A 26,742-nucleotide genomic window follows, 5' to 3' on the forward strand; every position below is an offset into this window, starting at 1 on the left:
CATCTTCCTCACAACACACATTCCAATGTTTTGTGTCATCCGTGAACTTGGAAATACTACATTTGGTCCCCACATCCAAATCATTGATGTACATTGTGAACAGCAGGGATCCACCACAAGTCACAGCCAGCCAACACGAGAATGACCCATTTATTCTTACTCTCTGCTTTCTGCCTGTTAACCAATGCTTAATCCATGCCAGTATATTACCTCCTACCCCATGTGCTTTAATTTTGCTAACCAATCTCCTGTGGGGGAATTTATCAAAAGCCTTTTGAAAATCCAGTTATACGATGTCCACCAACTCCCCTTTATCAATTCAGTTAGTAACATCCTCAAAAAACTCCAACAGGTTCATCAAACATGATTTCCCATTCACAAATCCATGTTGACTATGCTCAATCAAATCATTATTATCCAAGTGTCCATTTACCACATCCTTTAGAATAGATTCTAGCATTTTCCCAATGACTGATGTAAGGCTAACAGGTCTATAATTCCCTGTTTTCTCTCTCCCTCCCTTCTTAAATAGTGGGGTGACATTTGTGACTTTCCAATCTGCAGGAACCGCTCCAGAATCTGTAGAATTTTGGAAGATGATCACCAATGCATCCGCTATCTCCATAGCTACCTCTTTCAACACTCTGGGATGTAGAATATCAGATCCTGGGGACTTACAGCTCCATTAATTTCTCCAATACAACCTTCTTACTAATACTAATTTCCTTCAGTTCCTCATTCCCCCTAATCCCTTGGATCTCTAATTCTGGGAGATTTCTTGTATCTTCCTCAAAACAGATACAAAGTAATCATTTCGCTTCTCTGCCATTTCTCTATTCCCCATTATAAATTCTCCTGACTCTGCCTGCAATGGACCCACATTTGTCTTAACCAAACTTTTCCTTTTTATGTAACTGTAGAAGCTTTTACAGTCCATTCTCTATAGCCTGTTCCTCAACATACTGCTCTGGAAAACCATCCCGAACACACTCCAGAAACTCATCCTCCACACCATTAGCGCTCATTAGGTTTACCTGGTCTATATGCAGGTTGAAGTCACCCATGATTACTGTATTACTCATGCCAAATGCTTCTTTAATGTCCTGATTAATACCATGCCCCACACTACCACTACTGTTTGGTGGCCTATAAACAACTCATCCCAATGCTTGCTGCCCCTTGCTGTTTCTTAGCTCCACCCAAAAAGATGCCACATTTTGTTCTTCCAATTTGAGATCTTCCCTTACTCATGTACTGATCCCATCCCTTATTATCAGCACAACACCACCTCCTTTTCCCTTTTTAGGGTAGGTAAGTCACCAGGTCCAGATGGCTTGCATCCCAGTTTGCTAAGGGAAGTGGGGGTGGAGATAGCGGAAGGGCTTACCATAATCTTCCAATCTTCCCTAGATATGGAGGTGCCAGAGGATTGGAGAGTGGCAAATGTGACACCCTTATTCAAGAAAAGGTGTAAGGACAGTCTTCAAATCTAGTTTAACATCAGAGGTGGGTGGGGATTTAGAAACAATAATAAGGGGAAAAAATTAACAGGCACTTGGGGAGGTTTAAGTTAATTAGGGAGAGCCAGCACAGATTTGTAAAAAGCAGATCATGCTTGACTAATCTAATTGAATTTTTTGATGAAGTAACAGAGAGGTTGATGAAGAGAATATGGTATGTTACGACCAGGTGACAAAGAGATCTAGGGTTCCCTTTCAGCCTTTGCCTGGTCTTACTGTAACAGGGTTTAATTTTTACAACATCATGTTTCTAGCTCCCCCTTGGTGAATCCTTGTTCACCGCTTTCCAATTATAAGGCAAAGAAACCAGCACAATAGGTTTTCATACTTTTAAAGAAGAAAAGTGAAATTTATTAAATTTAAACTTAAACTCTAATTGGTGTAACGCCTACGGATACATGACTCACCCATGCTAGCATGCATATGTGATACACACATGCAAATGGAGAAAGAAAAGAGCAGAAGAAATAAAGTGGAAAAGTTTGAGGCAATATCTGAAGAATTTTTGTTACGTGTCTTCGAGCTCACTGTTGGGTCCTTGATTATAGGTAGGTCATGCTTTTCGTTGGGGCCCAGTATTCTTCTAAAACCTTGTTCGCTGTAGGAGACTTTTCTCTCATGGGGTTCATGTCTCTTCAGTGGATTTTGGAGTTCCGTGAGTAAGAGATGGGAGCAGACAGGCAGGTAGGAGGTCTTCTTCAGTCCTGGAGCATTCTGCTTTTTTTGCCGGCTCTCAGTTCAAAACTCTGCAACAGCCAGTTAGTCATGTGACTAACTGGTGCCTGACCACGTCTGTTTGTGGATTGAGTTGGAGCAAAGAATAGCTCCTTTGTCTACAAACACTGTCTGTTAATATGCAAAAATGTCTTTCCAGCCAGGGGCCTGGTAACCCATTTTCACAGGCCTTCTCTTCTTCCCAGCAACAATTTGAAATTTAATGTCCATGTGGTGAAATTAATGTGCCTCATTTTTGGCAGGTGTGGGCCTGCATGACACCTCCACACCCAGGGGAATGAAACGCGATTTGAGAAAAACGCATTTCATTGAAAGGGTTGAGAGAAAATATAAGATACAGAAAACCATGCATTCCTCTCATTCATTCCTATTCATTCATGAACCCTCAAACCTACTAAAACTGTCTTTTCTGGGTGCCAGTGCTGCTTTAATTTCCCCTTTTTGGCATCCCAGTAAGCATGTGGTTCTTTGGCGAAGTTTTTCTTCAGTTTGCCCATTGCCATGACTGTCTAGGGTCTTAGTTTCTGTTGAGGTCTGCCAAGGGGCGGGTGGGGGTGGTGGGTGGAGTTAGATTTAATTAGCCCTATTTTCCAAGAGAGTCAGTAGTGGGCGGGTCTATCCTGAACTCTGTTTCAGTGCTTTGCTGAGTCACAGTTCCGTTTTTCTCCGACTGTGGGGAAGGATTCTTTGTTAATCTCCCCTTTGTTCTCTGGGACACTCCTTCATGCAGGTATGTGTGCAGACTCTACTGCACTCCCCTGTGGCACTTTGACTAGGTGAGGTGAGGGATTTAGTGGCCCCTGTGTCCCTGAGAATTACTCTGGGCTTGCTTGCCCCACTCAAGGGCTATGGGGTTACTTTCCCATCAGACACAAAACCCTGATAACCCTCAGGAACCCTATTAAATTTTCCTGCACTTGCTGTAGTAAGCTTCCTGGGTCTCACAGCAGCCTGTTCTGCTGTGTTTTCTATCAGGTTCTCTTCTTCACTGAGCAGGTGTGACCTGATTAAACCCACCAGTTTTTCCTTTAGTTTCCAGCAGTCAGCTTTTAAATGCCTTGCTTTATTACAATGGAAGTACGCAGGTCTCCGGGTCTCACTCTTACACCTTCCTTTTTGGCTAGAGAAGGCCCCCTGTGTCTCCTGCTTTCCGTTCTGGCCCAGGACTGCTTGAGCTTCTATCACCTTCCCACCCTTTGTCCTTTTCGGATTTGTGGGGGTGATTTGGAAAGGTTCTCCCCGGGTAACTGACTTATAAATTAAAGCAAACTCTTCGGGCAGAACGGCCGCTTGCCGGGCTCTCTGGACCCATTACTCCTCTACATGAGGCTTTATTGAGAGTGGGGGAGAGTTTTTAAATTCCTCTAACAGAACTACTTCCCTGAGATTCTCATAGCTGAGCTGTACTTTAAGAGCCCTCAGCCATTGGTCAAAAGCCAGCTGCTTACTTCTTGCAAACTCCAGATAAGTTTGATTAGCTTGCTTCTTGAGGGTTCTAAACTTTCGGCGATAGGCTTCAGGTACTAATTCATATGCCCTGAAGATAGCATTTTTGGTCAGTTCATAATCTGATGAACCCTCATCTGGCAACAGGGAATAGATCTCATGGGCTTTTCCAGTAAACTTGCTTTGTAGTAAAAGAGATCAGGTCTCAGCTGGCCATTTTAGCTGCCTTGCCAGTTTCTCAAAGGACACAAAAAATGCCTGCACATCTTCCTCATTGAATTTTGGAATTAGTTGATCTAGTTTTAACAATTTTGTCGCCAGCCCTGAATTACGTTCCTCCATATTGGCTATGCTTTCACTGGGGTTACTCTGTCGCCCCCTAGTTAACTCAAGCTGCTTCAACTCTCTTTCTTCGCATTCTTTCTGGAAAAATGTTTCTCTCTCTCTCCCCTGCCTTTCATTTTCTTCACATTCCATCTGGAGGCATTTTCTTTCTCCCTCTCCCTTTCCTCAAATTCAAGTTTCCTGTATTCCAATTGTAGCTTTGTTCGCAATACCCTGTCTGGGTCTACTTCAAACCCTGTTTCTGCTTCTTCAACTGCTTCCAGTGGCTCAGTAACCAGAGGGCACAGAATTAAGGGAACTGGTAAAAGCACCAGAGGTGACATGTGGAAACAATTTAGAATAAAGGATACAATGCTAAAGGGGGTGCAGGAGCAGAGGGACCTAGGTGTACATGTGCATAAGTCATTGAAGGTGGTAGGACAGGTTGAGAGAGCAGTTAGTATAGCATACAGTATCCTGGGCTTTATTAATAGGGACATAGAGTACAAGAGCAAGGAAAACAAAAAAAACTTACAGTGACATCACAGGAATTCTGAAAGGTGAATGATTGGGTAAGTAATAGCTGTTAGTGCATTTAAATAGCTTAAAAAGGAAAGTTTTTTTTAAAAAAAAACCTCAAGTGATAAGCTGAGTACTAAAGGGTTTTTAAAAAAAAAATTTTTAATTAATATAATTTATTAAGGACTTTAGATTGTACTGGGTAGTGTTTGGAGTAGAACAAGGTTCCTAGTGTAATTAGTATTTTTTAAAGGGAGTAACTAATTAATTTAATGGTAAGTCATGGCAGGAGAGCTCAGCCCCGTGATATGCTCCTCCAAAGCTGTGTGGGAAATCAGGGATGCTGCCAGTGTCCCTGATGACCATGTGTGCAGGCAGTGTATCCATCTGTAGCTACCGGCTACCCACATTACAGAGCTAGAGCTGCAGGTGGATTCACTGTGGAGCATCTACGATGCTGAGGACGTCGTGGATAGCACGTTTAGTGAGGTGGTCACACTGCAGGTAATGGCAGCACAGGTAGGAAAAGGATGGGTGACCACCAGGTGGAATAGAAGGTGCAGGCAGGTAGTACAGGAGTCCCCTGTGGTCATCCCCCTCTCAAACAGATATACCACTTTGGATACTGTTGGGGGGAATGGCCTCTCAGGGGAAAGCAGCAATAGCCAGGTCCGTGGCACCAATGATGGCTCTGCTGCACAGGAGGGATGAAAAAGGAGTGGAAGAGCTATAGTGATTTGGGATTCTATTGTAAGGGGTACAGATAGGCGTTTCTGTGGCCGCAAACGTGACTCCAGGATGGTATGTTGTCTCCCTGGTGCTAGGGTCAAGGATGTCACGGAGCGGCTGCAGGACATTCTGAAGTGGGAGGGTGAATGGTCAGAGGCCATGGTACACATTGGTACCGACGACATAGGTAGAAAAAGGGATGAGGTCCTGCAACAAGAATTTAAGGAGCTAGGTCGCAGATTAAAAAGCAGGACCTCTAGTTTGTAATCTCTGGATTACTCCCATTGCCACGTGCTAGCGAATATAGGAATAGGAGGATAGAGCAGATGAATGCCTGGCTGAGGAGATGGTGCAGGAGGGAGGGCTTTAGGTTCCTGGATCACTGGGTCTGTTTCTGGCGAAGTTGGGACCTGTACAAGTTGAACAGGTTGCACCTGAACTGGAACGGGACCAACATCCTGGCTGGGAGGTTAGCTAGTGCTGATGGGGGGTGGGGGGGGGGGAATGGGATACAGAGTGGAGGTACAGTAGGGGGTGATATAGAAGAGAAACTGAGTCAGTCAAGGCAGAGCAAAGATAGACCTGGTAAGGCACAAGCAAATAATGCAAGGCTGGATTGTATCTATTTTAATGCAAGGAGTCTTACTAGTAAGGCAGATGAATTGAGGGTGTTGATTAACACATAGGATTATGATATTATTGCTATCACAGAGACATAGTTGAGGGAGGGACAGGACTGGCAACTCAATATTTCAGGGTATAGAATCTTCAGGCAAGACAGGGGAGGGGATAAAAGAGGAGGTGGCATTGCACTGTTAATCAAGGAATCAAATACTGCAGTAAGGAGGGATGATATCTTAGAAGGTTCCTCAAATGAGGCCATATGGATAGAACGTAAAAACAAAAAGGGGGCAATCACTTGGCTGGGAGAGTACTACAGACCTCCAAACAGTCAGGAAGAGATAGAGGAGCAGGTATGTAGGCAAATCTCAGAGATGTGTAAAAATAGGTATAGTAAGGGTAAGAGGATAACCAGGGAAAGAGTAGGGCCCATGAGGGACCAAAGTGGCAAGCTGTGTGTGGAGCCGGAGGACATAGGGCAGGTTTTAAATGATTACTTTTCATCTGTGTTCACTATGGAGAAGGACGATGTAGGTGTAGAGATCAGGGAGGGGGATTGTGATATACTTGAACATATTAGCATTGAAGGGAGGAAGTGTTAGCTGTTTTAGCAGGCTTAAAAGTGGATAAATCCCCAGGCCCAGATGAGATTTAGCCCAGGCTGTTATGTGAGACAAGGGAGGAGATAGCAGGGGCTTTGACACAAATTTTCAAATCCTGTCTGGCCACAGGAGAGGTACCAGAGGACCGGAGGACAGTGAATGTGGTACCATTATTCAAAAAGGGTAGCAGGGATAAACCAGGTGATTACAGGCTGGTGAGTCTAACATCAGTGGTTGGGAAAATATTGGGAAATATTCTGAGGGACAGGATTAATCTCCACTTGGAGAGGCAGGGATTAATCAGGGATAGTCAGCATGGCTTTGTCAGGGGGAGATCATGTCTAACTAACTTGATTGAATTTTTCGAGTCAGTGACTAGATGTGTAGATGAGGGTAAAGCAGTTGATGTAGTCTACATGGGCTTCAGTAAAGCTTTTGATAAGGTCCCACATTGGAGATTGGTTAAGAAGGTAAGAGCCCATGGGTTCCAGGACAATTAGGCAAACTGGATCCAAAATTGGTTTCGTGGCAGGAGGCAGAGGGTAATGGTCGAGGGTTGCTTTTGCGATTGGAAGCTTGTGACCAGTGGTGTACCATAGGGATTGGTGCTGGGACCCTTGCTGTTTGTAGTGTACATTAATGATGTAGACGTGAATATAGGAGGTATGATCAGTAAGTTCACAGATGACACGAAAATTGGTGGTGTCGTAAATAGTGAGGAGGAAATTCTTAGATTACAGGATGATATGGATGTGCTAGTAAGATGGGCGGAGCAATGGCAAATGGAATTTAATCCTGAGAAGTGTGAGGTAATGCATTTTGGGAGGACTAACAAGGCAAGGGAATATACAATGGATGGTAGGACCCGAGGAAGTACAGAAGGTCAGAGGGACCTTGGTGTACTTGTCCATAGATCACTGAAGGCAGCAGCACAGGTAGATAAGGTGGTTAGAAAGGCACATGAGATACTTGCCTTTATTAGCTGAGGCATAGATATAAGAGCAGGGAGGATATGATGGAGCTGTATAAAACGCTAGTTAGGCCACAGCTAGAGTACTGTGTACAGTTCTGGACACCACACGATAGGAAGGATGTGCTTGCACTGGAGAGGGTGCAGAGAAGATTCACTAGGATGTTGCCTGGGCTGGAGCATTTCAGCTGTGAAGAGAGACTGAAAAGGCTAGGGTTGTTTTCCTTAGAGCAGAGAAGGCTGAGGGGGGACATGATTGAGGTATACAATGATTGAGGGACATTGATAGGTTAGATAGGAAGAAACAGTTTCCCTTAAAAGAGGGGTCAAGAACCAGGGAGCATATTGTTAGGGTAAGGGGTGGAGGTTTAGATGGGATTTGAGGAAAAAAATTTTCACCTAGAGGGTGTTTGGAATGTGGAACACACTGCCATGAGAGGTGGTGGAGGCAGGAACCTCCACAACATTTAGGAAGTATTTAGATGAGCACTTGAAATGCCATAGCATACAAGGCTATGGACCAAGTGCTGCAAAATGGGATGAGAATAGTTGGGTGCTGGATGGCTGGCAGAGACACGATGGGCCAAAGGGCCAAACTCCATGACTATATGACTCTAAGTTATGTTGAACTTGTATGAGACACTAGTTCGGCCTCAGCTGGAGTATTGCATCCAGTTCTGGGCGCCACACTTTAGGAAAGACGTGAGGGCATTGGGGAGAGTTCAGCAAAGATTCACAAGAATGGTTCCAGGGATGAGGAATTTCAGTTATGAAGATAGTTTGGAGAAGTTAAAACTGTTTTCCTTGGAGAAGTGAAGGCTGAGAGGTGATTTGATAGAGGTATTAAAAACCATGAGGGGTCTGGACAGAGCAGATAGAGAGAAACTGTTCCCACTCGTGAAAGGATCGAGAACGAGAGGGCACAGATTTAAAGTATTTGTTAAGAGAAACAAAAGTGACATGAGGAAAAACCTTTTCACACAGCAAGTGGTGAAGGTCTGGAATGTGCTGCCTGAGAACGTGGTGGAGGAAAGTTCAATTGAAACATTCAAAAGGGAATTAGACAGTTATATGAAAAGGAAGAATGTGCAGGGTTATTTTATTTTTTATTTATTTTTATTTCGAGATACAGCACTGAAACAGGCCCTTCAGCCCACTGAGTCTGTGCCGACCAACAACCACCCATTTGTACTAAGTTTATATTAATCCCATATTCCCTACCACATCCCCACCATTCTCCTACCACCTACCTACACTAGGGGCAATTTACAATGGCCAATTTACCTATCAACCTGCAAGTCTTTGGCTGTGGGAGGAAACCGGAGCACCCAGCGAAAACCCACACGGTCACAGGGAGAACTTGCAAACTCCACACAGGCAGTACCCAGAACTGAACCCGGGTCGCTGGAGCTGTGAGGCTAACCACTGCGCCACTGTGCCGCCCATATGGGGAGAAGGTAGGGGGATGGAACTGAGGAAATTGCTCTTTCAGAGAGACCGTGAGGACACGATGGGCCGAATGGCCTCCTTCTGCACTGTAACAATTCTGTGATTCTCTGAAGTACATGGTCAGGCATCACGTGGTCAGCTGTCATGTCATCAAACCTCCAGGAATGCCTCCAACTCGAGTTGGCAACCCTCTATTGAGCACATGTGAAAGCATGGAGCATTTTCCAGCTGAAGAAATCAGAAATCATACCTAGCATGTTGTCAAATGAGATTTTGTACAGTTGGTTTGAGGCCATTCAGTGTAACGGTTCCACACAAGCCTCCTCTCACCTTTCTTCATCTAAGCTCATTAACATATTCTTAAATTCCTTTCTCCCTCATGTGTTTATCTAGCTTCCCTTTAAATGTATCTCTGTTATTTGCCTCAACTACTCCTGTGGTAGTGAGTTCCGCATTGTAACCACTCTCTGGGTAAAGAAATTCCTCCTGAATTCCCGATTGGATTTCTTGGTGACTACCTTATATTTGTGACCACTAACATTCTGAATCAGATGTCATCCGGGAAAGTTTAAGAACTGCGTAGCTCCAGTCCCACAACGATGTGTTTGACACCCCCACCCACCCACCCCACCTGTGAGATCACCATTCCCACTCAAACTGCCGTAATACGAGATGTCCCACCACCACTTCCTCAATGCAGCTGGTGATGGGGAATGAAAACTGGCCTCAGCCTTGAATCCACATCCCACATCAACCTGATGGGTTTTGAGGAGAATCTGAACATCTGGTGCAGTGATTAACATCGAAAGGTGACGTGACAAGTTGGACAGGTATGTTGTGACGCTATGGATTTCATTACATTTCAGACCATGTCAAAATATAGTGAATGAAGGAAAGGGGAATAAAGTGATATGGGAACGGGGCAGTAGAGAGGCGGAGAGATTTGCACCTTGGCAGCTGAAGGCATGGCCACCAATGGTGGAGTGATTAAAATTAGGAATACACAGAAAGGCAGAATTGGAGGAATGCAAAGATCTCCTAAGGTTGTAGAACTGGAGGAGGTTATAGATATAGGGAAGGGTGAGGCTTTGGGAGGGGGAAACCCAAGGGTGAGAACTTTAAAATCAGGCCATTGCTAGACCAACGTACACGCAGAAATGAACAGGACTTAGTGCGTTAGGATTCAGCCAACAGAGGTTAGATGAGCTGAAGTTTATGAAGGGTGGAAGATGGGAGATCGGCCAGGAGAGTATTGGAATAGTCAAGTCCAGAGGTAATAAAGGCATGGATGATGGTTTCAGCAGTAGAAGAGCTTCTGAGGCAGAAACAGAATGGGTGATGTTGCGGAGATGGAAGTAGATGCTCTTGGTGATGGGGATATGAGTTGGGAGCTCAGTTCAGGATCAAGTAGGACGCTGACAGTTGCAAACAGTCTGGTCCAGCCTCAGGCTGTCGCCAGAGAGAAGGATGGCGTCAGTGGCGAGGGAGCGGAGTTTGTGGCCAAGACTGAAGACAATGGCTTTGATCTTCCCCTCAGAGACATCATCCAAAAACACGTCAGAGTCCACGTGTACACTGATAAAACTCTGCTCAATCTCACCACCACCTCTCTCAACCCGGCCTTGCCTCTAATTCGTCCGACTGCTTATCCAACATCCATTATAGGATGAGCAGAAATTTCTTCCAACTATATGTTGATGTCTTAAAGTGGAGATTGGAGTGAAAATAGAGAATAATGCAAACTCAGGAAGAATGTGTGCCTTTCTGTCTATTTGAGAATGTTAGGCTCTCAGTGTGTTTTATTGTTTGATGTTATGCCACATGGCTAATGCTGTATTCACATGTACAAGGTGCAGTGGATCTCATTTCAGGTCATTTCATTGGATATAACAATTAAGGAGTGTTATTTTAAAATTGCAATCCCGATGGGCAGTTATTGCTTTCCACCTGAATGCAGCTGATGTGTTTAGTGTCTCCATGTCTGTTTTTTTAAAATTCATTCTCAGGATGTTTGTGTTGCTGGCAAGGCTGGCATTTATTGCCCATCCCTAATTGCCCTGAACTCACTGTCTTGCTAGGCCAGCTCTGAAGGCAGTTGGCATGGGACTGGAGTCACATATCATGAAGGATGGCAGGTTTGCCCCCGAATGGACATTAGTGAATCAGTTGGGTTTTTGTGACCATCTCATAGCTTCATGGTCACCATTACTGAGACTATCTTTTTGTCTTTTTTGAAGCTGAATTCAAATTCTCAAACTACACTGGTGGGATTTGAACTCAAATTATTGTTATTAGTGCAATCACAGAAGATACACTCCCTAAAAACCACCGTGAAGGAATCGATGATGTAGTGAATGGAAACTTCCCGAGTCTACATATTCCTCAGTGGCCTGCCTTGCGGGATGGAAAAACCATGAAGGTTTGTCAGAACAGGCTGTTCAAGGAGCTATATCTGAAAGCTTTCATTATTGGTGAAGATGCTCGTTTCAGGAGCTGCATCAGATTTGGTTCTGGAAGAAATTGCATTCAATGAGTGAATTGATGTCTTAGTACGTGTACATTCTGTGTTCACATCACAGCATTGCCACACCACTTGGACACACCCTAACTGCTGTGGGGAGAATAAAAATTCATACCTCTGTGGTATTCCCTGCTGAAATAAATCACCTTCAAAAGCTCAAGGTGACAGTCAAATGGGATAACTCTTTAGCTATATACCACAGATTTCTACATCTTTAAAAAGTTGATTTATGAACATCCAAATGTTTTCACGTTTTCTCCTGAGTTTATCCTTATTGGAAAATGCTTTTTTTTGTGAAAAAAGTGCTGCAAGATTCATGATATACGGTGCCACAGTCTGTACTGGATGTCCACTGTCTGGCCAGTTTGGCTAGCATTTATGCTAAGGGTTCTACACATTGATTTAGCTATTGATCCTCTGCATGAAGTTATCTCCATGGCCCTGCAGTTAATGCTTGTTGAGCATTATTCATGGACAGATGAAGTCAGAATCTCCGATGATATTCAGGCCTATGAGAGCAGGTGCTGCTGCTGATGTAAAGTGTTATTTGCATAGTAGTTGAGCATCCTGTGCTGCCTGCCTTTCTCTTGGGTATGGTGCTGTGGCTGGAGGTTTCTGCTGGTATGTCTTTGCTGTTTTGTGGTAATGTGCATTAAGCTAGCTGCTTTTAATGATTGAATGCAAATTGCCTTTGTTTAATCATTTTCTAATAACAACGAGTTCTGATTTTTAACTAGACGAGGCTTGTCTTGCAATGTGCACATCTAGCAAAGACGCACTTTAAGCCCTCTGACTTTGGAAGTGCTGTTGTTTGTTTGTTTCTTGTGCTACTAGGAGCGTCACGAAGCCATGATGCGTCGCACTTTAGAACGTAACCAGCAGTTAGAGCAACGGCAGAAGAGATGGTCATGGGGAGGAGCAGCATCTGCAGGGAGTGGAACCAGAGATGGTAAGTGAGAGGATACAGACTGCATTGCAGCTTCTATATCACGGCAAGTGTGTGTGTGTGAGAGAGAGAGAGAGAGAGAGCCTCTATGCTCTAACATCACCTGAGGTTTTTGTCTATCAGTGCAGTAGTTGATTTCAGAAAGCAAAGCAGGCTGCTCGGTTTTATAAAGTAGAAATTTGTGCAGGTGCGTCTCCTCTCCATTTTGTCCATATTCCTCGCTCAGGGTAAAATATTCAGCATCACACAGTCTGTGGGGAATGTTGCCTTTATTTAAACAGAGTGTGGGTGCAATGAAAGAAAAAAAAATGGGGGAAGCATTAAATGCAGAAAATGTCTGGATCTCAAATAACTGAAAATAGTGCTGAATCATGTGGGCCAGATGCATTCAAATGTATCTTGAGAGCCTCAGTAAATTATTGAAGATGACTCTCCCACAGGAATCGGTTTTAGCAGGATGCATTTTTGAGTCTGTTTCTGTGGCCTGTTGTTTACAAAGACTGCATTTCTGAACTTCACGGGAATAACATGGAGGGAATTATGTTCAGCGTTTGCACAGATTGTATTAAAAAGGAGACCCAGTTTGTGCCATCGCAGGCTGGAAGATCCTAAGTGCTAATGCAATATCCAATACAGTATTTCTGTTACAAAAATAATTTGATTTCGCAGTCCTTCAGAGTAATGTTCCTGAATCTGTGCCTGAAGTCACGTTTGTTGATGAAGAAAAGATATTGCTTTGAGCCACAGAGGTACATTTGAGGTGAATTAGCTGCAAGATTCTGGGAGTTTAATGAGACCCCAGGCTTGCTCTGAGAATGCAACATGTTGTATGCAATCCTAGTGTGTGAGGGCGTGGGAGCTGAGTCTTCATTCTCTGCTGTGCAATGTCTGCTGAAATGTTTTCTTTCTGTTGTTTGCTGTAAGCAATAAAACTGTTCTGCAGCTGACTGATGTACTTTATTCTGATTGTGTATCGTGTAGGTGAATTAGAAAATGCTCCATCCTCTCCTGTAGGTTTAACACTCAACACCTCCCCTCCTTCAGAGCCTGTGGCCTTTGATGCTGCTGATTTCATTACCGGTATTTGGGATAATTACTATACCTAGGTGTTTTCTTTTTAATATTTCAAGTGTCTTACCCACTTGTCTAACCAATCTGTTTTACCCACCCAGTGTCCTGCACTCAGTGTCCGAATAGTTTTTGCTGTTTATATTATTACTGTTTGACGTGTGGATATTTTGGGTAACATTTGTGTGCTTTCTCATGAATCTGCGTGGTTATATTATTTTTGACAGGAGAGCTCCATTTCCTTTCCCAGCTCTCGAGTGGGACTATATGTTATCAGGTGGTAATGTATGCATGCCTGTGTGATGTTTAACGTGTTTTTGTTTTCAATCTCTGTATTGTCCTTTTGTGTCACAACGAGGATTGATGAAATGCCAATCTAAATGTAAATGTCCTTGCTACACCTTTCCCTTGCAGTGGCTGACAGACTTTCAGCTTCTGACGCGAATCTTCCCAAACAAATGGAGTCACCAGCCAGCAAGGTACTACTCTCCTCTTCAGCAACGACCCCACATCCCCCTGAAAGAGGTACGTGACTATCCTGTTGGGTGTTGTGGGCCGAAGGGCCTCTTTTGCACTGTATTATTCTGTGATTCTGTTCCTTGTGGGACTTGCTTCCGAGGCTTTATTATCTTTCTCTTTCTCCTGTATTTGCTACAGTATTCTATGCGCGCACTCTGCCTTTAATGCATTACTGCCTCAATCTAGTTAATGCCAATTTGGACAACAGCAAGCAAAAAGCGTTTTCCAATAGATCAGTTATGAGTTTCTAGTTGTGTCAACATATCTGCACAGTGGATATAATGAAGCCTGTTTTAAAGCTGGGATGAAATGTTACTGTTACTACGCATGTTATGTTGCAGTGTCTGCACTGCGTGTGAAAGAATGCAGTGTCTTCCCTATCAGCTAACCGCAGCAAGTGCTTTAGTCCAAGGATTCCAGTTGAGACTGAGAGCAGCCCACGGAATGGTCATTCAGTAGAGAACACTTTGTTCTGGCAATTCAGCACAGAGTGATAAATTTCCCAGATGGTGAACTGCGAGTCACAGACACACCCTGTAGAGGAGGCTGCTGGCACTCATAGAGCTGAGGTACAGATCTGATTGAATGGTGCAACAGGCTCAAGGGGCTGAATGGCCTGCTCCAGTTCCTACGTTCAGGGTGCCATTGGTGAAGGCCTTATCAACAGGTTTGTTAGCTGCTCCCTGCACAATGTGCATTTAAATGCAGTGAAAAGAGTGAGCATGGATCCAGTCAGTGGGTTTCAGTCATGGTTAATCTGTATTTAGAGAAGGCCAAACTTGCTTGTCCAATCACTGCCTTTGCTTGGACTAACCCTGTATTCTGCCTTCCTGTTAATGGAATGGGAATCGAGGCAACACATTCATTTCTTGTCACATTGGACGATCTCTATTTTTAATTCTTCTCACCTTGAGGATTAAATACCTTTTCTGTAAGATTTGTAATTTTCAAGCAGCTGACGAAACCTTGTGTTGATCCTTTATCCACTGGGCACTGAATTAGCTTCGTGTCTTCCTGGCAGTGATAAATGGAGAAGTAATCGGGGTGAAGTTGGTCAAGGCTGATGCAGCAGTTAACGGAAAAAAATCATAGAGTGGAAACTGGGCGGCACCTTCTCTAGTGTCTGGTTTACACCTTCAACCCCCCTCCCCCCCAGCTTCACTCTGACCCTCCCCACCCTCACTTTAACTCCGACCCTCCCCGACCCTCACTCTCACCTTAACTCCGATCCCCCCCCTACCCTCACCCTCCCCTTCACTCCGACCCTCCCCTACCCTCACCTTCACTCCGACCCTCCCCTACCCTCACCTTCACTCCGACCCTCCCTACCCTCACCTTCACTCCGACCCTCCCCTACCCTCACCCTCACCCTCACTCCGACCCTCCCCTACCCTCACCTTCACTCCGATCCCCCCCTACCCTCACCCTCACCTTCACTCCGACCCTCCCCTACCCTCATCCTCACCTTCACTCCGACCCTCCCCTACCCTCACCTTCACTCCGACCCTCCCCTACCCTCACCTTCACTCCGACCCTCCCCTATCCTCATCCTCACCTTCACTCCGACCCTCCCCTACCCTCACCCTCACCTTTACTCCGACCCTCCCCTACCCTCACCCTCACCTTCACTCCGACCCTCCCCTACCCTCACCCTCACCTTCACTCCGACCCTTCCCTACCCTCACCCTCACTCCGACCCTCCCCTACCCTCACCTTCACTCCGACCCTCCCCTACCCTCACTCTCATGTTCACTCCGACCCTCCCCACCCTCACCTTTACTCCGACCCTCCCCAACCCTCACCCTCACCTTAACTCCGATCCTCCCCTACCCGCACCCTCACCTTCACTCCGACCCTCCCCTACCCTCACCCTCACCTTTACTCCGACCCTCCCCTACCCTCACCCTCACCTTCACTCCGACCCGCCCCTACCCTCACCCTCACCGTCACTCCGACCCTCCCCTACCCTCACCTTCGATCCGCCCCTCCCCTACCCTCACTCTCACGTTCACTCCAACCTCCTCACCCCCACCTTCACTCCGACCCTCCCCACCCTCACCCCCATCTTCACTCCAACCACCCCACCCTCACCACTCTGACCCTCCCCACCCTCACCTTCACTCCGACCCTCCCCAGCCTCACCCCCACCTTCACTCCGACTCTTCCCACCTTCACCCTCACCCCCACTTCACTCGAACCCTCCGCACCCCCAGCTTCACCCTCACCCCAGCTTCACTCCGTTCCCTCTCCACCTTCACCCTCACCCCCGCTTCACTCCGACCCTCCCCGCCCTCACCCTCACCTTCACTCTGACCCTCCCCACTCACCCTCACCCCCCAGCTTCACTCCGTTCCCTCCCCACCCTCACCCTCACCCCCCACCTTCACTCTGACCCTCCCCACCTTCACCCTCACCCCTTCACTCCGACCATCACCCCTTCACTCCGACCCTCCCCGCCCTCACCCTCACCTGCACTCTGACCCTCCCCGCCCTCACCCTCACCTTCACTCTGACCCTCCCCACTCTCACCCTCACCTGCAGCTTCACTCTGACCCTCCCCACCCTCACCCTCACCCCCCAGCTTCACTCCGACCCTCCCCGCCCTCACCTTCACTCTGACCCTCCCCGCCCTCACCCTCACCTTCACTCTGACCCTCCCCACCCTCACCCACCAGCTTCACTCCGACCCTCCCTACCCTCACCCCCCCACCTTCACTCTGACCCTCCCCGCCCTCACCCTCACCTTCACTCTGACCCTCCCCACCTTCACCCTCACCCCAGCTTCACTCTGACTCTCCCCACCCTCACCCCAGCTTCATTTGGACCCCCCCCGCCTCACCCTCACCCCCCACCTTCACTCTGACCCTCACCCCCCACCTTCACTCTGAACCTCCCCACCCTCACCCTCACCCAAACTTCACTCCGACCCTCCCACCCTCACCCTCCCTCCCCACCTTCACCCTCACCCCACCTTCACTCTCCCCCAGCTTCACTCCGCACCCCCAGCTTCATTCTGACCCTCCCCACCTTTACTCTCCCCCAGCTTCACTCCGACCCTCCCCACCTTCACCCTCACCCCTTCACTCCGACCCTCCCCACCCTCACCCCCCACCTTCACTCCACCCCTCCCCACCCTCACCTCCAGCTTCACTCTGACCCTCCCCACCCTATCCCCCCACCTTCACTCTGACCCACCCCAGCTTCACCCTCACCCCAGCTTTGCCCCGACCCTCCGCACCCCCAGCTTCAATCTGACCCTCCCCACCCTCACCCACAGTCTCACCCCCCCCCCCCCCCACCCACTCTCACACCCCCACCCCCACCCCCACCCCCGCTCCTTCCAGTATGTATGCCAGGCAGGAAAGCCTCATGCTGATAACATCCCACGTAAGATAAAGGACTATGAGAGTAAGTGAGATGCAGTCCTGCCAATTCTGCCATGATTGTCCCTGGCAGCCCTTCCAGCACTCGCCCCACATAGAGTTTGCCCAGAGCAGCTGGGTGGAGACACTTTTCCTGCACCCAGCTCCAGGGCTCACCTTCCCCATGCAATGGGGCAATCCAGTGACTGACATTCACTGAAGGGGATGGAGGCACAGGCTCCCCCACCACTGCCATCACAGCAGTAACCCCTCAGCTCCCTGGCCATGTAAGGAGACCAATCCAAATATTGTAAACAATCCTGCTTTCTTCCCTTCCCCCACCTGATGGAAACAGCCCACTTCTGCCCTATCAAGGATGATAGGTCTGATTGGAACATAATGTAAGAAATAGGAGCAGGATTAGGCCATTCGGCCCCTCGAGCTTGCTCCGCCATTCAGTGAGATCATGACTGATCTGATTGTGGCTATAACTCCACTTTGCTGCCGGCACCGCCCCCCCTCCCGTGACCTTTGACTCCCAAGCTGTCACTCCCCAGCGACTGGTGACTTTAGCAGTCAAAGCCACGCTAGTGGAGCCTCGGTCAGTGATTGAGATAACACATGGAGCGTTGAACAGTACATAACACAGGAGCTGCAAGCTAGCCCCTGATGGATCACCTATTAACAGGATGTTGATGTCACCATGAATCCTGCTCACGTTCTCAAGGACTTTCTCTGAGCTTCTTGATGTGCCCATGAATACTGGGAGGCAGGGACCTGGCAAGTTGCTCAAAGATGTCCTTTAAGCAAGAGTTTTTCAATTCCTTTTATTTTGGCCACATGGTCTGTTGAAAACATTGGTGACACCTCCTTACACACGATCAGAATCGTCTGGAAAGTTCCAGAGTTGTAGCCATTCTTTTACCCAGGCAGGGTTAAGTGCTGATGACCTGCAGCTGATCACCAGGCTTCACCACATCCACCAGGGCAGTGTCATCTCCAGAATAGAAGCATAGAAAAATAGGAGCAGGAGTAGGCCATTCAGCCCTTCAAGCCATTCAATATGATCACGGCTGATCATCCAAACTCAGTAACCTGTTCCCGCTTTCTCCCCGTATCCCTTGACCCCTTTAGCCCTAAGAACTATATCTAACTCTTTCTTGAATATATTTGATGATTTGGCCTCAACTGCTTTCTGTGGTAGAGAATTCCACAGGTTCACCACTCTCTGGGTGAAGATATCTCTCATCATCTCGGTCCTTAGATTGTGATCCTGGTCCTGGTCTCCCCCACCATCGGGAACATCCTTCCTGCATCTAGTCTGTCCAGCCCTGGTAGAAGTTTGTAGGGTTCTATGAGATCCCCTGTCATTCTTCTAAACTCTAGTGAATACAAGCCTAATCGACCCAATCTCTCTTCATACGTCAGTCCTGCCATCCCAGGAATCAGTCTGGTGAACCTTCACTACACTCCCTCCATAACAAGAACATCCTTCCTCAGATAAGGAGACCAAAACAGCACACAATATTCCAGATGTGGTCTCACCAAGGCCTTGTATAATTGCAGCAAGACATCCTTGCTCCTGTACTCGAATCCTCTCGCTATGAAAGCCAACATGCGATTCACCTTCTTAACTGCCTGCTGCACCTGCATGCTTACTTTCAGCGACTGGTGCACAAGAACACTCAGGTCTCACTGAACCTCCCCCTTTCCCAATCTATCGCCATTCAGATAATAATCTGCCTTTCTGTTTTTGCCACCAAAGTGGATAACCTCACACTTATCCACATTATACTGCATCTGCCATGTATTTGCCCACTCACTCAACCTGTCCAAATCACCCTGGGGCTTCTCTGCATCCTCCTCACAGCTCACACTCCCACCCAGCTTTGTGTCATCTGCAAACTTGGATATATTACATTTAATTCCCTCATCTACATCATTAATATATATTGTGAATAGCTGGGGTCCTAGCACCGATCCCTGCGGTACCCCACTAGTCACTGCCTGCCTCTCGGAAAAAGACCCGTTTAGTCCTGCTCTTTGTTTCCTGTCTGCCAACCAGTTCACTATCCATTTCAGTACCTTACCCCCAATCCCATGTGCTTTAATTTTACATGCTAATCTCTTATGTGGGACCTTATCGAAAGCCTTCTGAAAGTCCTAATACACCACATCCACTGGTTCTCCCTTATCTATTCTACTAGTTACATCCTCAAAAAATTCCGGTAGATTTGTCAAGCATGATTTCCCTTTTGTAAATCCATGTTGAGTTTCTACGATCCTGTCACTGTTTTCCAAGTGCTCTGCTATTACATCTTTTATAATGGACTCCTGGTGGCGCTGCTGATACTGTTGAGCTGCCAGCCCTGTGATTGGCCGACAGCTTATGGAGGCGGGATCCCAACCTTTAAAGAGATGGGGATCCCAGCTCGTGAAACTTTGATTTAAAAAAGACCAGAGGATTGATCTGGGGGGAGGAGGATAGGAAAAGGCAGAGCCCCACCTCCTACACTAAATCCAGCCTTAATGGTAGTGGACATTTAGAATACTCTTCTTCAAAAAGCTTTTGAGGCTGGGGGTCAATCAAAAATTTCAAAACTGGGATTGATAGAATTTTGTTAGTCCAAAGGGATTAAGGGTTAGGGAGCCAATGTGGAGTTAAGGTGCAGATCAGCCATCCTCTACTGAATGGTCGAACAAGCTCAAGGGACTGATAGCCTCCTCCTGTTCCTTTCTTCCAACAGTTATCACGTCTACAAAATGATTAAAATGGGGAACATGGAGGATATGAGGTGAATAACACGGAAGCATTTTAGGGGAAGCTAGGTCAATATGAGGGAGAAAGGAATAGAGGATATGCAGATAGGCTGAGATGGAGAGGGGTGACAGTAGGCTCGTGTGGAACATAAACACTGACATGGACTAGTTGGGCCAATAGGTCTGTTTCTGTACTGTAATTTCTATGTAATCCTGTGTGAAGTTAGCCTAGAAATTGGTCCTTGTAGCACTTGTTTTTCAGGCACTACTTGGACTAGTAAGGCTCCAATATGACGGGTAGGAAGTGGGCCCATTTTTCCGACCAGTGGTGGTGTTGCCACACAATTGAATAAGACAAACAAGAGGCATCCTTAATCCCCATCCCATCCTGCCATCCTTAACCCCGTCCCGTCATCCTTAACCCCGTCCCGTCATCCTTAACCCTCAACCCATCCCGTCATCCTTAACCCCATCCCGTCCCGTCATCCTTAACCCCGTCCCGTCATCTTTAACCCCATCCCATCATCCTTAACCCTCAACCCATCCCGTCATCCTTAACCCCGTCCCGTCCCGTCATCCTTAACCCCGTCCCGTCATCCTTAACCCCGTCCCGTCATCCTTAACCCTCAACCCATCCCGTCATCCTTAACCCCGTCCCGTCATCCTTAATCCCCATCCCATCCCGTCATCCTTAACCCCGTCCCGTCATCCTTAACCCTCAACCCATCCCGTCATCCTTAATCCCCATCCCATCCTGCCATCCTTAACCCCGTCCCGTCATCCTTAACCCCGTCCCGTCATCCTTAACCCCGTCCCGTCATCCTTAACCCTCAACCCATCCCGTCATCCTTAAGTCCCGTCCCATCCCGCTCTCCTTAACCCCCGTCTTGCTATCCTTAATCCCGTCCCGTCCCACTATCCTTAATCCCCGTCCCTTCCCATCATCCTTACCCCCGTCCCTTCCCATCATCCTTAACCCCCGTCCCTTCCCGTCATCCTTAACCCCGTCCCGTCATCCTTAACCCCGTCCCGTCATCCTTAACCCTCAACCCATCCCGTCATCCTTAACCCCGTCCCGTCCCGTCATCCTTAACCCCGTCCCATCCCGCCATCCTTAACCCCGTCCCGTCATCCTTAACCCTCAACCCGCCCCGTCATCCTTAACCCCGTCCCGTCCCGTCATCCTTAACCCTCAACCCATCCCGTCATCCTTAACCCCGTCCCGTCCCGTCATCCTTAACCCCGTCCCGTCCCGTCATCCTTAACCCCGTCCCATCCCGCCATCCTTAACCCCGTCCCGTCATCCTTAACCCTCAACCCGCCCCGTCATCCTTAACCCCCGTTGCGTCCCGTCATCCTTAAGTCCCGTCCCATCCCGCTCTCCTTAACCCCCGTCTTGCTATCCTTAATCCCGTCCCATCCCACTATCCTTAACCCCCGTCCCTTCCCATCATCCTTAACCCCTGTCCCATCCCGTCATCCTTAACCCCTGTCCCGTCCCGTCATCCTTAACCCCCGTCCCTTCCCGTCATCATTAACCCCCGTCCCGTCCCGTCATCCTTAACCCCCGTCCCGTCCCGTCATCCTTAACCCCCGTCCCGTCCCGTCATCCTTAACCCCCGTCCCGTCCCGTCATCATTAACCCCCGTCCCGTCCCGTCATCCTTAACCCCCGTCCCGTCCCGTCATCCTTAACCCCCGTCCCGTCCCGTCATCCTTAACCCCCGTCCCGTCCCGTCATCCTTAACCCCCGTCCCTTCCCGTCATCCTTAACCCCCGTCCCGTCCCGCTATCCTTAACCTCCGTCTCGCTATCCTTAACTCCCATCTCGCTATCCTTAATCCCCGTCCCTTCCCGTCATCCTTAACCCCCGTCCCGTCCCGTCATCCTTAACCCCCGTCCCGTCCCGTCATCCTTAACCCCCGTCCCGTCCCGTCATCCTTAACCCCCGTCCCGTCCCGTCATCCTTAACCCCCGTCCCGTCCCGTCATCCTTAACCCCCGTCCCTTCCCGTCATCCTTAACCCCCGTCCCTTCCCGTCATCCTTAACCCCCGTCCCGTCCCGTCATCCTTAACCCCCGTCCCGTCCCGTCATCCTTAACCCCCGTCCCGTCCCGTCATCCTTAACCCCCGTCCCGTCCCGTCATCCTTAACCCCCGTCCCGTCCCGTCATCCTTAACCCCCGTCCCTTCCCGTCATCCTTAACCCCCGTCCCGTCCCGCTATCCTTAACCTCCGTCTCGCTATCCTTAACTCCCATCTCGCTATCCTTAATCCCCGTCCCTTCCCGTCATCCTTAACCCCCGTCCCGTCCCGCTATCCTTAACCTCCGTCTCGCTATCCTTAACTCCCATCTCGCTATCCTTAATCCCCGTCCCTTCCCGTCATCCTTAACCCCCGTCCCTTCCCGTCATCCTTAACCCCCGTTGCGTCCCGTCATCCTTAAGTCCCGTCCCATCCCGCTCTCCGTAACCCCCGTCCCGTCATCCTTAACTCCCGTCCCGTCCCGTCCCGTCATCCTTAACCCCCGTCCCGTCATCCTTAACCCCCGTCCCTTCCCGTCATCCTTAACCCCCGTCCCTTCCCGTCATCCTTAACCCCCGTCCCGTCCCGTCATCCTTAACCCCCGTCCCTTCCCGTCATCCTTAACCCCCGTCCCTTCCCGTCATCCTTAACCCCCGTCCCTTCCCGTCATCCTTAACCCCCGTCCCTTCCCGTCATCCTTAACCCCCGTCCCGTCCCGTCATCCTTAACCCCCGTCCCGTCATCCTTAACCCCCGTCCCGTCCCGTCATCCTTAACCCCCGTCCCGTCCCGTTATCCTTAACCCCCGTCCCTTCCTGTTTAGAAATAAGGAACATCTTTAACCCCAGTCTCTTGATGTTAGAAGTAAAGGGCCTGGCACCTGTTTAAAGCGTTCCCTCCAAAATTGCTTAGCCCTGGGCCGTTTGGTACCTAGGCAGACTGGATTTGGGGAACTAGGCCTCAGTATCATCTGCATAAAAAAAGGTGAGTAAGATATCTGAATGCAAGCACTTCTTCTCCTTCTGACACTACATTTAATCCCCTCCCTGGCCTCCTGCCGATCCCCACACCCCCATCCTCCAACCCCCGAATCTACATCCTGACCTCCTCTCCCAGCCCCTGACCACCTCCTGCGATTCCGGATCCTTTGCTCCAGGAACCTGCTCTGGTCTCCTCTACTAATGCCTGACCCCGAAGCTAGGCCCTGGCCCCCGACATTGCTCAGCACTGCAGTGGCTCAAACCTGAAGTCCCCTTCACCAGCGGGCTCTTCACACTTTGCCAGCAACATTGAAATGAGCTGCTGGAGAGCTCTGCCTGTACCATTCGGGCACAGGAGTCCCAGGAACTATGCACCCCCGTCATATACCCAAAAATGGCTGCAGCAGAATTTGTAGGTGGTTCTGTCTGAAAGTACTCATATACAGTATCTCAAAATGTTATTATCTGAAAGACATTGATCAAATTTACAGTTCAGTGATTAAATATTGATAGTTTCAGCATCTCCCCATGGAGCCTCTTCCCCAGATTGACCACATGCTCATGGAATTATTGTTGCTCCAAATGAGTTTTGAATTGCCCCTCATTTCAGTGCAGGCCATGTCCTGATTCTGCTGTTGTACTCAGTTATATCCAACCGCTGCCAGCAGTTCAAGATGAAGACCCACCCCAACTCCCTCTCCATCCTCCCCACCGTCCCCATTCCCAGCCTCCCACTCCCTCCCCATCCTCCCCACCATCCCCATTCCCGGCCTCCCACTCCCTCCCCAACCTCCCCACCATCCCCATTCCCGGCCTCCCACTCCCTCCCCATCCTCCCCACCATTCCCATTCCCAGCCTCCCACCCCCTCCCCATCCTCCCCACCGTCCCCATTCCCAGCCTCCCACTCCCTCTCCATCCTCCCCACCGTCCCCATTCCCCAGCCTCCCACTCCCTCCCCATCCTCCCCACCGTCCCCATTCCCCAGCCTCCCACTCCCTCCCCATCGTCCCAACCGTCCCCATTCCCCAATCTCCCACTCCCTCACCATCCCCATTCCCCAGCCTCCCACTCCCTCCCCATTCCCCTCCCCGCCATCCCCATTCCCCAGCCTCCCACTCCCTCCCCATTCCCCTCCCCGCCATCCCCATTCCCCGGCCTCCCACTCCCTCCCCATTCCCCTCCCCGCCATCCCCACCCTCCTACTCCCCCTCGAAGTGTACAGTACAGAAACAGGCCATTCGGTATTCATATTCCACTCAAGCCTCCTCCCACGTCTCTTCCTGTCTCTCTATCAGCCTAACTGCTGCCTATTTCTTTCTCCTTCGTAGATTTACCTAGCTTCTCCTTAACAGCATGTGTCTTTTTACATAATCCCTAAAATGTACCTGTGAAGAGTTAACAGAGAGTTGTGGTATTTCAGCTGTAAAGATAAATAAATTATAACAGTGGCACAGTGGTTAGCACCGCAGCCTCACAGCTCCAGCAACCCGGGTTCGATTCTGGGTACTGCCTGTGTGGAGTTTGCAAGTTCTCCCTGTGTCTGCGTGGGTTTTCTCCGGGTGCTCCGGTTTCCTCCCACCTCCAAAAGACTTGCAGGTTGATAGGTAAATTGGCCATTGTAAATTGTCACTAGTATAGGTAGGTGGTAGGAGAATAGTGGGGATGTGGTAGAGAATATGGGGTTAGTGTAGGGTTAGTATAAATGGGTGGTTGTTGGTCGGCACAGACTCGGTGGGCCGAAGGGCCTGTTTCAGTGCTGTATCTCTAAATATAAATAAATAAATAAGCGGTGTACAGTTGGGGAGGAATGCAATACTTTGTCAGATGTGAAATAATTGCTTGAATAGCCTTTTTACAGTAGTTCCTATCACATTTATGGTCTTGTAAATGTGTTCTTTGTACATTATAGTTGGAGTGCTACAGATGTTAACAATGAGGTAGAATCCATTTACAAAGAACTGCAAATATTTCAGTTATTTAACTAAAAACATCAATGGGTTTGTATCTGATGTTTCAGTGGAGTGTTCAACAGGGTTTTCTAAAGCAGTCTGATTACATAGGACCACAGGAAATAGGAGCAGGAGTAGGCCATTCAGCCCCTCAAACCTGCTCTGCCATTCAACTGGATCATGGCTGATCTTCTGCCTCAATGCCATTTTCCCACATGATCCCCATAATCCCTTGATATCTTTAATGTCTAGATATCTATCGATCTCATTCTTGAACATACTCAATGACTGAGCCTCCACAGCCCTCCAAAGATTCACCACCCTCTGAGGGACGAAATTCCTCCTTATCTCAGTCCTAAATGGCCTGCCCCTTATTCTGAGACTGTGCCCCTTGGTTGCCCCACCACCGCCCCAGCCAGGGGAAACATCCTTCCTCCATCTACCCTGCCAAACCACAGAAGAATTTTATATGCCTCAATGAGATCACCTCTCATTCTTCGAAACTCTAGAGAATATAGGCCCAGTCTCCTCAATCTCTCCTCATAGGAAAATCCCACCATCCCAGGGATTAGTCTGGTCAACCTTCATTGCACTCCCTCTATGGTAAGTATATCCTTCCTTAGATAAGGAGACCAAAACTATACACTGTACTCCAGGTGTGGTCGCACCAAGGCTCTAGACTTCTTTACTCCTGTACTCAAATCCTCTCGTAATAAAGGCTAACATAACATTTGCCTTCCTAATTACTTGCTGCACCTGCATGTTAGCTTTCAGTGGCTTATGAACAAGGACACCCAGTTCCCTTTGGACATCAACACTTGCCATTTAAGAAATACTCTGCCTTTCTGTTATTCCTACCAAAGTGGATAATCTCGCACTTTTCCACATTATAGTCATTTATTAGTACAGAACTTGAGTATTGCTGAAAATAGAGAATGTTTTGCCCTATTTCAGCATCAAGCTTGCATGGTGAGCAAATGGCCTGGGCCCTATTTACGAGGTTGCCGATAAGGCCAATCTTATAGCGCGTAGAACTGTAAGAATCCCAATGCATGTATTGACCAGTGAAGGTAGGTTTGTGGCAGACCGTGGTAGAGAACCCCCTGGCAGATTTCTCAACTAGTACGTCAAGAAAAGGAAGCTCATTTGACTGCTTCATTTCAAAGGTGAATTTGAGTGCAGGATGGAGCCCATTAAGATGCGGAAGGAATTTACTGCATGCAGCTGCGGATTCAAATATAGTAAATGTATCATCTACATATCGGAAATATACAAGAGGTAGGAGGTTAGGTATCACGCCCTCAAAGACACGTTTCTCATGGAACCAAACAGTGATGTTTACGAGAGCAAATAGGGTGAATCAGAAAGATCCTGTGTGACAATGGCTACCCTGATCAGATCATTTCTCGCTGTATATTACGCAAACGTATGAATGGATCTAAAGCCCTGAAAAGTGCCCAGTCTACCTCAGATTACCCTGGAAGGGTAATGAATCCCAAAATTTTGAGCAACAGCTGAAGCTAGCTGTTTCACGCTGCTACTATGCAGTAGCAACACATGTGGTGTTCGCCACTAACAGGATGCTGTCGTCAAACCAAAAAGATGTCCTGCCTATCACACAAATGAGTAATGTGACGTATGAATTTCAATGCCAGTGTGATGCTAGGTATACAGGCCATACGTCCCAAAGATCGTTTC

At 48.2% G+C, this 26,742-nt stretch overlaps 1 protein-coding gene across 5 annotated transcripts in view; it reads left to right on the top strand.

Moving 5' to 3' along the window:
* Positions 1-26,742, top strand: part of LOC137374078 (MAP7 domain-containing protein 2-like) — a 235,357-nt gene that overhangs the window by 116,448 nt on the left and 92,167 nt on the right. For 4 of the 5 annotated variants that reach the window (XM_068039827.1, XM_068039828.1, XM_068039831.1 and 1 more), the window contains exons 5-7: positions 12,271-12,385; positions 13,364-13,462; positions 13,865-13,975. In XM_068039827.1, coding sequence (XP_067895928.1) covers positions 12,271-12,385; positions 13,364-13,462; positions 13,865-13,975 — 325 coding nt within the window. The remainder of the gene's footprint in view (positions 1-12,270; positions 12,386-13,363; positions 13,463-13,864; positions 13,976-26,742) is intronic. The other variant, XM_068039830.1, reaches the window with a different exon arrangement.

This window comes from Heterodontus francisci, chromosome 10, assembly GCF_036365525.1.
Source record: "Heterodontus francisci isolate sHetFra1 chromosome 10, sHetFra1.hap1, whole genome shotgun sequence".
NCBI lineage: Eukaryota > Metazoa > Chordata > Chondrichthyes > Heterodontiformes > Heterodontidae > Heterodontus > Heterodontus francisci.